The sequence below is a fragment of the Guillardia theta genome (assembly GCF_000315625.1).
Source record: "Guillardia theta CCMP2712 unplaced genomic scaffold GUITHscaffold_49, whole genome shotgun sequence".
Lineage (NCBI taxonomy): Eukaryota > Cryptophyceae > Pyrenomonadales > Geminigeraceae > Guillardia > Guillardia theta.
In genome coordinates this window covers 274,053-285,546 of record NW_005434625.1, presented here as the reverse complement: position 1 = coordinate 285,546, position 11,494 = coordinate 274,053, and the positions used below count along the sequence as shown (strand labels likewise).

At 55.0% G+C, this 11,494-nt stretch overlaps 3 protein-coding genes across 3 annotated transcripts; 2 read left to right on the top strand and 1 right to left on the bottom strand.

Annotated features, from left to right (window-relative positions):
• Window positions 1-1,535: 1,535 nt before the first annotated feature.
• Window positions 1,536-3,288, bottom strand: GUITHDRAFT_163987 (hypothetical protein; the record flags this gene model as incomplete). Its single annotated transcript, XM_005829910.1, has 9 exons — window positions 3,097-3,288; window positions 2,953-3,046; window positions 2,732-2,903; window positions 2,378-2,687; window positions 2,241-2,321; window positions 2,072-2,194; window positions 1,979-2,035; window positions 1,861-1,925; window positions 1,536-1,551 (listed from the first exon to the last, which is right to left on the bottom strand). Exons 1-9 carry the CDS (start codon window positions 3,190-3,192, stop codon window positions 1,536-1,538), a joined length of 1,014 nt encoding a protein of 337 aa, XP_005829967.1. The 5' UTR covers window positions 3,193-3,288.
• Window positions 3,289-5,914: 2,626 nt separating this feature from the next.
• GUITHDRAFT_140839 (hypothetical protein) lies at window positions 5,915-7,978 on the top strand (the record flags this gene model as incomplete). Its single annotated transcript, XM_005829909.1, has 8 exons — window positions 5,915-6,000; window positions 6,118-6,332; window positions 6,554-6,590; window positions 6,644-6,905; window positions 7,375-7,454; window positions 7,694-7,740; window positions 7,786-7,868; window positions 7,916-7,978. The coding sequence occupies 8 exons, from the start codon at window positions 5,915-5,917 to the stop codon at window positions 7,976-7,978; spliced, it is 873 nt and encodes a 290-aa protein (XP_005829966.1).
• A 2,654-nt stretch (window positions 7,979-10,632) lies between these two features.
• Window positions 10,633-11,281, top strand: GUITHDRAFT_73530 (hypothetical protein; the record flags this gene model as incomplete). The annotated part of the gene is made up of 2 exons (XM_005829908.1): window positions 10,633-11,085; window positions 11,132-11,281. The coding sequence occupies 2 exons, from the start codon at window positions 10,633-10,635 to the stop codon at window positions 11,279-11,281; spliced, it is 603 nt and encodes a 200-aa protein (XP_005829965.1).
• Window positions 11,282-11,494: the final 213 nt, after the last annotated feature.

Here is an 11,494-nt window from a genome sequence, read left to right as displayed (position 1 = left end):
TCCCCGTCCTTCCCCTTCCCCCGTCCCTCCCCCTCCTCCCTCCCCCTTCCCTTTCTTCCCCCCTCTTACCCCGCTTTTCTTCTCCCCCCCCTCTTCTCCTCCTCTTCTCCCCCTCTCCCCCTCTTCCTCTCCTAGTCCTTTCCCTTCCATCCTCGCTTTCCTCTCTCTCCCTCCCTCTTTCTTTGCCATTCGTCTCTAGCCCAGCAGATTCTGACGATCTTTCCGTAGGTCAAGAAGGAGAAGGAGAAGGCGGCGGCGCGCGCCATGGAGGAGGCGGAAGACTTTGCAGGGGTTGAGATGTCCGACGACGATGACGACGACGATGACATGGAGGACGAGGGGATGGGAGAGGCGGCAAGCCTTGAGGTGAAGATCGCGTGCTTGTGATGGTATCTTGACCGTTGAGCGGGGCAGGGAGGAAGCGACGCAGAGAGCGAGGAGGAGAGTGAAGGGGGGATGATGATGGGAGGAGACGGCGAGGAGGACATGGAGAGCGAGGGAGGGTACAGCGACATGGACTTTGACGATGAGGAGGACGAGAAGCAGACCAAGACGAAGAGCCGAGGGGATGCAGAGCAGGCGATGATGCGGGAGATCGAAGCTGATCTTCACTCGGACGACTCAGGTGGGAGAGGAGGAGACGATGAGGAGGGGTATGACTAGGGATGCAGATATCGAGCACAACAATGCACTCCTGTCCGGCAGAGTGAAGAACGAGAAGTTCTTTGAGATGGACGATGACGACGACGAGGAGGAGGAGGAGCAGGCAGAGGAGGCAGAGGAGGAAGAGGAGGCAGGAAGCCGGCAGAAAAAGAAGCCGAAGGTGGTGGTGAGAAACTTTATAGAGGGTTGAGCGACAGTCTTACCTTTGCTGTTCTTCCCCCGCAGAAAAAATCTCCTTTTGCATCTGCAGACGACTATGCTGATGCCCTGAGTAAGCTCTGCCGCCCTCATGTCTTCCGTTCTCTCGTCTCCTCCTCCCCCTTCTCCATCTCCCTTCTCCATCTCCCTCCTCCTGCTCCTGCTCCTGCTCCTGCTCCTCCTCCTCTTGCTCGTCCTTTTCATCTTTCTCATCCTTCTCATCTGTGCCATCGCTGCTTACATTGATCGCAGATGCTTCCGAAGAGTTTCATCTCCCAAGTCGTCACGTGGGTCTCTGTGCTGAACCATGTCACGCTGACGACCATGCGCAGGAGGCCAAGGGACCTCGGAAGTTTGAAGGTGCGAGACTGTGCGAGACATCTCGAGTATTTCTCATGTTTTACAGCAGCAGGGAAAAAGCCCAGGGACGACGGAGGGAGGGGAAAGAGGCGGCCGGGGAAGAGGAGATGAGGAGAAACGAAGCCAATAACTTGCGCCAATGAAAGATCTCATTCGCACTTGTCTCTCGCAGAAGCACTTGACGCTTCGAGACAGAATTTTCCACATGATATCACAACAAGACAAAGGCTGGAGGGTTGACTGGGAAAAGAATAGGTTTCATTCATTCTTCACTTTCTTTCTTCTGGTTTCCTTTGATGATCGAGCTCCAAAAATCAATCCGAAGACAAGCTGCCAGCACATCAGTCACAAGAACCTCAAAAGTGAGAGGGAAAACCCACCTGGATGAACTTGTGTAGAATCCAAAGAAAACTGCTGGCCACATACAAAATGCATCGGATGAAAATATTGCGATGGACTTCCACTTGAGTCCCACTCGTCGTCTCCTCGCTCGACTCTTCTTCCTCCGTCTCATCCCCTGAGTCTGACGGTTTCCGCTTGCGAATGTTCCTCGGAGACAGAATCAGAGCGCTGAGGCTCCTCCGATCCTTCACTTTCTGCAGCAGCACCAACCATCAACCCGCCTCCCTCTCGCCTCACATGATGCTTACAACTTCGCAATCAGACCCTGTTGAGCGCCTCCTGCTCACACTAGACTTGTCCGACTGCACACACAGAGCGTCGGCCAACGTGACATCACCGGCAACCTCCTCCTCACCTTCTCCTCCAACGTCCTCGCCCTTCGCGACCAGGATGGGCCCAACTGCGTTTTTCCCTTCAGCTCTCGTCATGGTCGACAACCCTTGCAGACCTGCCGCCAACAGCTCGAGATGACAAGCACGCTGCACATCATCCATTGCAAGAAGCTGCTGATCTGACTCAAGCCGATCGCATCTGTAAACAACACCGAGCCCACAAGTGCACACGCCAACACCTGGACATCGCTACGTGAGGTGAGAGCCACAAACATCCTTGCAGACCTTCCAGAGGTACGTCTTCTCGAACGAGAGCATGATAGAACTTCCGATCAACGCACACGCTATCCCGACTCCGATCAAAACCTGGTGGTCCCATGGGTCAGCAATGGCAAGGGAGAGGGAGAGAGGCTTGCGAGTACTTGGATGGGAAGATCGTTGAGGTAGGGTGTGCCAACAAAAATGGCGATGAAACTCAACAACCCCAGCAGGAGTCCGAAGAGCCACACAACTACATGCCGCTGAAGGTATGCAAGGAGGACAAACAGAGCAGAAGCAACGATGGCCGTCAACGTCGATGAGATCCTGCTCCCATCGTAAGTCAACAAAGCACGAACTGACGAGTCGGGATACCCAAGCTCGTTCTCAAGATATGGCACCACTGGCTGGATAGCAGCGTATCCCACAAGAACAGCAGGAAGATAGAACAGCAGCGGATTGTACAGCGATCTCCTGCATGTCGCTCAGGTTGGAATGCGATGCATAAGACATTCTACCCCAGAGTCAACAATGCGAGTCCGAGCGACAAGCCGAGCGGACGGACGATCGTCTGTTGCCTGATGCCCCATTTCTCCCCGTCTTCGTTGCTGCCAATCCCACGCAAAGCAAAGGCGGCTACATGTTCTGGCAGCTGCCGGGACATCACAATGGCATACGCCAGGGTGTTGCCTGGATGAATAATTGTCACTCAGAGCTCTGCCCAGCAGGTGGCATGTACATGACACTGAAACGGCAGCTTTGCAGACGTGAGTCCATGGACCCGTCGCGTCCTCACAAGGTAACTTGTCTACCAAGTCGTCACAAATATCTGTCTGCAGTGCGGATAGTCAAATATTCAACGGATGCATGAAGCATCGATTACCCGAAGCTTCCTCTCATAAGCCTCATATGGAGCAATCGAAGCAGATGCAGTCAGAAGCGCAAGCGCAATCAGGTAAATCGGGAGTGTTTCCTTCATGTTGGCCTCACAGGCCTTCAGCCGCCAGTGCTCCTTTGAAGTTCCCTTGCTGTGTAAGCAAATCCGCCGTTTCCCGAGAACAGTATGATCAGCTCATGAACTTGATTCTAAAGTTGGACATGTTCTCTACTGCCAGGCCAAGGAGAAGAAGCAACCTGCTCACGACAAATCAAAAACAAGATTCGCAAGTACCTATGCGCCATCGTCACACTGCACCCAAGCAAAGTTCATACACTTAAACTATTCTACACTTCCAATCTACAAACGAGTATAAGTTGTGATCTATCTCCATCTGTCTTTCATCCTCTGCCCATCTCTTGCTGATCGACATTATTCAAACGCTCTGCCTTCGCCATCCATGGCCCGCCACAGGCGCTGAGGGAAATTTTCGGAGGCGGGTGGATGGATGGAAATGGATGAGTGACACGTGTGTAAACTACAAGATGGCAGTGAAAAATTATTATTGAAAAACGAATAATTCCAAAATTTGGTAATATATATATGAAATTGTGAAAACTAATCATCGCCTTCGATAATTTGAAGGGCTTTGTCGGGTGGCTGGTCGTTCTCAGGTATGGGGGTTCGTGGAGTGAGGAGTACAGGGGTGGGGTTACATCCATCAGGGGTACAAGAACCCTACATTTCAAATTCTAATCCAAGGATACGGTTATTCAAATTGGTACCGGTGGTTAGAAGTGAATCTCTCTACAAATAGTACCCTTCAAATTGACCTGCAACTGCTCACCGGAATGGATGTACAGGGTAGGGTAAACAAGGTAGATGTTGGGGTGGGTACATGATCAAAAATGGGGGGTCCATATCAAATTAGACGCACCCTACCCGTGTAGTCCCTCTGATGACGGCTTGCCTCGGATTCCGAAGTTCTCAGTAAATCAGCCTGTCACCGTGAACCGGGGCCGCGTCCGACTCAGCCGGCGACTCAGCCGGACGGTCCGAGCGGAGCTTCGGAGTCACGCGGCCGCAGTCGCGGCGGCGGCGACTCCCGGCGGCCCGGCCCGGCCCGAGCCTCCGTGAGCCTCCGGGACGCAGCCCGGCCGGTCCTGACGAGTTGAGTCCGCATCGAAGTTCCGCCGGGAATTCAATTTAGACTTACTCGGAACGACTCATAAGTCGAGATTTCCAGTCACGGAACTCTCTCCTTACACGAAGTAGACACGGTGATGAAGTATCTATAGTCACATGATACTTGATGATCACTGGAGGTGGCCGCGCAGCGGAGGCTGGAATAATACTACCAGGATTTAGCCCGAGAAGTAACAGACTCCCGAGGTGATAGGAGATTGGTACAGATGTATGACGGTACAGATGTACAAGCTTGTTTACTTCAAACAACCCAGTCTCACAGAGACCCTTCACCTCATTCTCCTTTCCCTTTCCTGCCGCTGAAACATAGGCTTGACATGACGAGGTCTTCGATTCCGAAGTTCTCATCCAACGCTTCGAGGGCCTGTCGAGTTGACACTCAGTCTCGTGTCTTCATCGTAGGGCCGACAGGCTTCTGAAGAATAGTCATGATAGTACTGTCTTCTCTGATCGAACCCCTTGTCCTTTCATATCCATGACTGGCAGGGGTGATACTTCCAACTTCCCACTAGCCGTTATTCCTGTCACTTGCTGTCCTGTCGTAGACTGACCGGAGTCGGATAGTATGAGCTGACTCGCTTATCACCTCAGTAATGCCATCCATCGGTCCTCTAGGTTCTTGCTGTCAGGCTTCTTCGTGATCCTCCTACGTCGTCCCCGGGGTAGTATTGTAGCTGTTGCTGTCCTTTCCGTGAGCTTGTGCACAGAGCCACATCGACTGCTTGACATGACCTGAGGTGAGGCTTGCTCTGATCAGTTGCCTCAACACCGTACGGGCGGCCCGGCGCCGCAGGGCCAAAGCGACACATCCGATGATCGGACTCGATCCGATCCGACTGGCGGGCCGCACTGCATGCTTCGCGGAAGAATCCGACATTGTACTGAGTCCCGGCCCTGCGGCGCGCAGTCCGATCACTGTGACTTCAACTTCTGAGTCCGCCCGATCCGAGAACTTGATGGGGAGTCCGATTGCCAGTCACGGATTGCGCCGGGCGGTGCCTTCCGTGGCAGCCTTCAGCGCCAAGGGCCGTAGAATGCCCGGCCCGGCCCGAACTTCAAGGCCCTTGCCTTCCGAGTTCTGTCATAGTCTTTTACTCAATGTTCACGGTTAAGTTAGCCTAGTAATTCAGTTTGTCGGGTGACGACTCAAGTCACTGATACACTTGGTACCATGCCGCACTGGCTCTCTGCATGAAACTTTCAAAGTAGCCGCCTGACTGGAACAACCTCCGTTGTGATGTTGTGGTGATGTAGCTGCATAACGGCAAACATCAAACCCAAATCTGATTCCATGATCGATGTGATGTTGAAAAGACAAGCTGTGCATTGCGACGGCGGGGTTCGAATGATTTGCCGAAGTTCCCAACAAAGGCCAAATGTTTCAAATGTTCCGAAGAGGGCAAGCCGGAAAGAATATGAGAGGAAGGAAGAGCACGATGATTGAAGCATCACTGCAATTTGCTCTATAATCATGCGCGCTCGCAACCCAGCTTGATCTTCTTTCTCGTTGACGTGCAGTAGGACAGTCAAATCATTTCTTATACAGACATGCACTGCTCATAATCTCCGGCAGCCCCAATCACTTCTCATTCAAATACAACAACCTGGTATACGTGCAATGATCAAGTCTATGTTGTCTTTCTCCCTTCTCCTCCTCCTTTCCTCCTGCCTGTCTCGCCCCATGTCCTCTCAATCCGATAACTCGTAAGTCGTAACAATGCTTTATTATCTCACTCCCTCCCTCTCTCGTCTATCTACACCTTCGCTTCCTCTGCTCGCCCCTCTCTTGCTGTTGCTCTCCCCCCCGACGTCTCTCGTCAGGGATCTCCTGTCATCTCGCGGTAATCTCGAGCACTCCCGCCCTGCCGACCAGCGCGTCGCTCCTCTCCCTCGCTTCCTGGCGCTTCCGCCTCGCCTCGTGGATGTTGCTCAGGCACTCTGCTCCGTCGCTGCGTACCGTGACCCTCCAGTCTGCCTTGGCTCCCAGGGTCTCCGTGCTGCGGATCTCGGGTCTTCGTCGAGCCGCGCTTGGGTAGGTGCTGAACAAGGATGATCGTCGGGGAGAAGCCGCCCGGGAGAAGCCGTGGTCTATCATGACGATGGAGAAGCTCCTGCAGCTAGGCTGGGGGGGGGCTTGGGTGTGGGAGGAGGTATGGGAGGAATCGTGTTGGGATGGCATGCGGTAGGATCTGTTGCAGGCGTCAAGGGTGCTGTAGAATATGAAGGGGAATCGGGGGGGCGGATATGTTCGCTTTAGGCGACTGGCAAAGGAGGCAGACTCCGAACTTTGGAAGGTCTAGAAGGATCTGCTGAGTCATCCGGGTTTCTTTACTACACCCCGAGGCAGTCACGTGGCTTCCAAAGTTCAGTCTGATAGGTTTCCGGAACTTCGGAAGTCACGAGTGACAGGACTCGGGGAACTCGATGCGGCCCTTACAACAGCCATTGGCCGCAGGTTCGAGGTGCCGGGGCATCACGGCGTCCGGCTATCCGAGTCACCCGAGTCACGTTGCCGTATCTTGGCCTATCTTGGCAGTCACGGGATCCGCGGGGCGGCCCTGCAGGCCGCCGGACGCCCAGCGGCCCAAGGGCCAGTGACCGACGGTACGGTACTGGGCACTGCCGCAGTGGCACGGTGCGGCCGCTGAGCCGGGCTCCGGCGACGCGGCGGCGCCCCGCCCGGCCACGAGTCAGCCTCAGGCGGTACGTAACGGTTGAACGGTACTACTATGTGAACTGTGACTAGCCCCCCACCCACTGTACCCGGCGGCCGGGCGGTGTGACCTTCAAGCGGAAGCAGTACTCAGTAGGCTGAAGTGCTGTGACCACTGGGCCAGGCTGCCTGAGTGTCACCGTGGCACTACGATAACTCAGTGATTTCATGAGTAAAAGACACTGCATTGAATGATGCCTGTCCGGGGTGCCACTGCACTGTCCACTTTTGTACACTGCCGCTGGAGCCTGAGTCTCATCAACAGTTCTGGCCCACGGTCACCGGGCCCCTGAGGGTGGCCGCGAAACACTCAGACAGGCCAGCGCCTCGGAGCCTTGCGAGTAGCTCGACAACTGTTGTTCTAGTTCCTTCTTTTCGCGACGAATTTGCTCAAGCCTCTGTTCTTTCAGTACCTTGAGATTCTCAACAGCTTTCAAGCGCCCAAGTACTGCCTGCCGCCATTCGACTGAGTGAGATTTCAGGCTATGCAGCTGCAGGAGCCGTTGAAAACGGATATCCTGAGTCATAGCACTCTGCGCTTCGTCCACTCTCTGCAATGGCATAATCAATACCCAAGTCAAACGAAAGAGGTTTGACACAACAAGTAGGTACAGACCTGTAGCCGGCGATCGATCTCTTGGATAAGCCTCTCAGGTGGCATGCTAGACCATTCGATTCCTGCAGGTTGCGACCGCATGGCCTCTTCCGCTTCTTCGACAAGGTGATTGAAGGTATCTGCTCGTTCCGTGTCGTTTTCAACCACGACTACAGTGCAGTTCTCCATGCTCTGCTGCGAGATTCCACCGGCGAAGTTGTCATGGGTTTGGCGCTCTTGCAATTCCTTCGTCTGGAATTCCAGGTCACTTTGATGACTCTGATCTTGTCCATTGTCGAATTCTTCACTAGCTGAAGCTACGGATATGCCAGCAAGTAGTGACTTGTAAAGTCGTCGGGCAAGGAAACATCTGAACGCAACCTGGATCGACCGGACTGAAGCGTTGCGACTATGAATTTTTCGTCGAAGTTCACTTTCCTTCAAAGCCATGCAGCGCCTCGTCCAAGTTTGTATAACCAATGCTGCGCAGCTTCTTCGCTTCGCATCACGAGCTCTCATGCTCTCACTCCTTCTTTTAGCAAATTGTTGAACACGCAAGACAGCATCGATCAGGGAGAGAGATCTCTTCTCGGAGTGAGGAAAAGGTTGCATGCCGGACGGCAGAATCTCCCGCGCGAAATCTAGAAAAATCTTACGTCTACAAATGCTCTGCAGAACCTCAGCCGCGGATATCTTTGCAGCATCCGCCTTCCCGTGCATCAACTGACTACTTGCTCCTAAAGTTGGGCCTGCGCCACAAGGATACCTGCTGCCAAGATTGTTTGAAGCTGCGGAGCGAATTCTTAACAGGCCAACCTCGGACAGTTGGCTCCCGCTCTGAGGCCGGTGGCAGGTAACTTCACGTTCAACCGCCCTCTGCCGCAGGATAGCATTGCGCCTGAGCATCCTCCTCTGCTCAGGAGGAATCTTTCGAACGACATGCAACGCTAGCCAATGGTCGCCCTTCGCTTCTACACCAGCCTCATCTGCTTGTCCTTGATCAGACTCTCGTTCTGTCTCTTGCAACCTCTTCCTAAAGCCTGAGCTTCCACGAAGCAGAAACAACTCTTCCATGCTCTCCGTCCCTCCTTGCTGCCCGTCTCGGGGCCGGGGCCTTTTGAAACCTGTCGCCGAAGGTCCTGCCGGAGTGATTTTACTGAGTAGCATCAGGCGACCCGTCTAGAAATTTCGGGAACAGGGTTTTGCCAATTGTGGAGGACAGTCCTTGCCCTCGTGACTTTGTCAGCTTAGCTCAATCCCTCATGATCTGCTGACATTAAAAATGATTTTCCGTCAGCAATTTGCCTTCTAGACCTTCCAAAGTTCGGAGTCTGCCTCCTTTGCCAGTCGCCTAAAGCGAACATATCCGCCCCCCCGATTCCCCTTCATATTCTACAGCACCCTTGACGCCTGCAACAGATCCTACCGCATGCCATCCCAACACGACTCCTCCCATACCTCCTCCCACACCCAAGCTCCCCCCCAGCCTAGCTGCAGGAGCTTCTCCATCGTCATGATAGACCACGGCTTCTCCCGGGCGGCTTCTCCCCGACGATCATCCTTGTTCAGCACCTACCCAAGCGCGGCTCGACGAAGACCCGAGATCCGCAGCACGGAGACCCTGGGAGCCAAGGCAGACTGGAGGGTCACAGTACGCTGCGACGGAGCAGAGTGCCTGAGCAACATCCACGAGGCGAGGCGGAAGCGTCAGGAAGCGAGGGAGAGGAGCGACGCACTGGTCGGCAGGGCGGGAGTGCTCGAGATTACCGCGAGATGACAAGAGATCCCTGACGAGAGACGTCGGGGGGGAGAGCAACAGCAAGAGAGGGGCGAGCAGAGGAAGCGAGGGTGTAGATAGACGAGAGAGGGAGGGAGTGAGATAATAAAGCATTGTTACGAGTTACGAGTGATCGGATTGAGAGGACATGGGGCGAGACAGGCAGGAGAGAAGGCAGGGAAGGCAGGGGGCGGGGAACATTTTTGGGTGTTGATCCTGCAACGCTGTCCATAAACCATCTGCATGGGTGCCTACCTTATTAACTCGTTCTTCTACAGCAAGTGACAGATGGCCCGTTAGAGAACGACTTCCAAACCGCTGGTTCAGTGTGAAGCAGGTCGGAACTGACAATAATCTGTCAAAATGCAAGACGATGAAGAGCGCAAAATACTACTCCTGCGGGGCTCAGGGCCAGTGTGCGGCCAACCTGGTCCATATGGGCGGGGCCCGGGGTGCCACGATCGGACGGTGCCCGGCGTGTGCGGCCGTGCTGAGTGTCAGGGTCATGCCACGGTCAAGCGCAGCCCGGCTGCCTCGGTCATCGGATTCAAATGGCACTGTTCCGAGTAAGCCGGGCCTTGACGGTCACGCCTCCGAGGCGACCGGGTCGGAAACTGGCCCGGCAGTCATCGGACGCGCGGCCCCCGGCGGCGGCCCTTCAAGGCTTTGCCTCGGAATCTGTTGAACTTACTCCCGAGTCCGGAGACGGTGGCGTTCCGGCCATGATGATCACCGCCCGCCGGACTCCGGGAGCATCCGGGCCTGATCCGATCCCGGACTCCTGGATCGGCGCCGGCGGGACCGTGCCGGCCGCGGCGTCGGAAGTTGAGTCGGAAACCGAGTGTCGCTGGTGGGGCGGGCTTGCAGAGCTGGTCTACAGAACTGGCTGAGGACATGGGAGCGATGCTGCTCTCGAGCCTGTCCGGAGACACGCCCTCTCTTCTTCTCTACCTGTTCTTGTTTGCTGCTACTCATATCTGCTTCCTCCTCATCAGCATGAGGGCCCTCGCGCTGGTCGAGGCAAGGCTCAGAGCAAGCGCAGGTCTTGGACCTCAAGAGCCAAGATGGAAGCTCCTTTACTCCCTCTCCCCCGGCTGGACGGCCGATGTCATGGCGATCCTCTGGGACATTGCAAGCTTCCCTTCCCCTCTCGGCATGATCGCCATGGCGAAGTTGTTCATGGGCTGGTGCAGGAAGGCAGTCTGGCACTTCCGGGGCAAGGACGGTGCGAAGGGGGTCGTGGCCCTGACCATGGATGATGCGCCAGGGCGAGGGCAGCCCTTGACGGAGGAAGTCCTCAATGTCTTGGAGCGACACGGGGCAACCTGCTCCTTCTTCATCGTGTCCTCGTTCGTGAACGGTCGAGAAAAGTTTATGAGAGACGCTGTAGAGAAGGGACATGAATTATGCAATCATGGTGGTGAAGACATCGCCTATCATCTTCACGATGAAAGCAGCTTCAGAAAGATTCTGTGCGACTGCGAAAAAGTCTTGGGTGACTTCCAGCCGGCCAGTGTGCGCCCCCAGGAAAGCTCGGAGTGCAGAGTCAAGTGGTTTCGTCCGCCTCACGGCAAAGTCAGCAGAGCGATGGAGGACGTGCTAGACAAGGAGGGGTATCGGGTTGCCATGTGCGACTGTTACGGCATGGACGTCATCTGCAAGCCTACTTACATCTCCAACTACATTCTAAAGCATGCGAGCGAGGTGAGAAAGTTTCTGTCAGAAAATACTTCCTGATACTCTCGCGCAGGGATCGATCGTCCTGCTGCACATGCCCGAAGTTGGATTTAGGGAGTACAACCTGCAAGTGCTGGAGAAGGTCCTGAGGGGGCTGAAGCTGAGGGGCCTCCGCTGCGTCTCGCTCTCGCAGTTGGAGCGCATGTCAAGGGCCTGCGAGTGAGTCCCCGTCCGCCGCTTGCTGCCTCTGAGCCCAGAGTGAGGGACCTGCTGCTGAATGACTACCGGCCCAGTGGACTCACTCCAACAGACGTCACCTGATTTCAGTATGGCCCCGCAACCTAAGCACTCGTCCCCTTGATAGAAGGAGCAAACTTGCCCTGGAAGTTCTCGTGACGCAGACAGAAGCAGAAACATCCTCAACTGACCTGGAGCA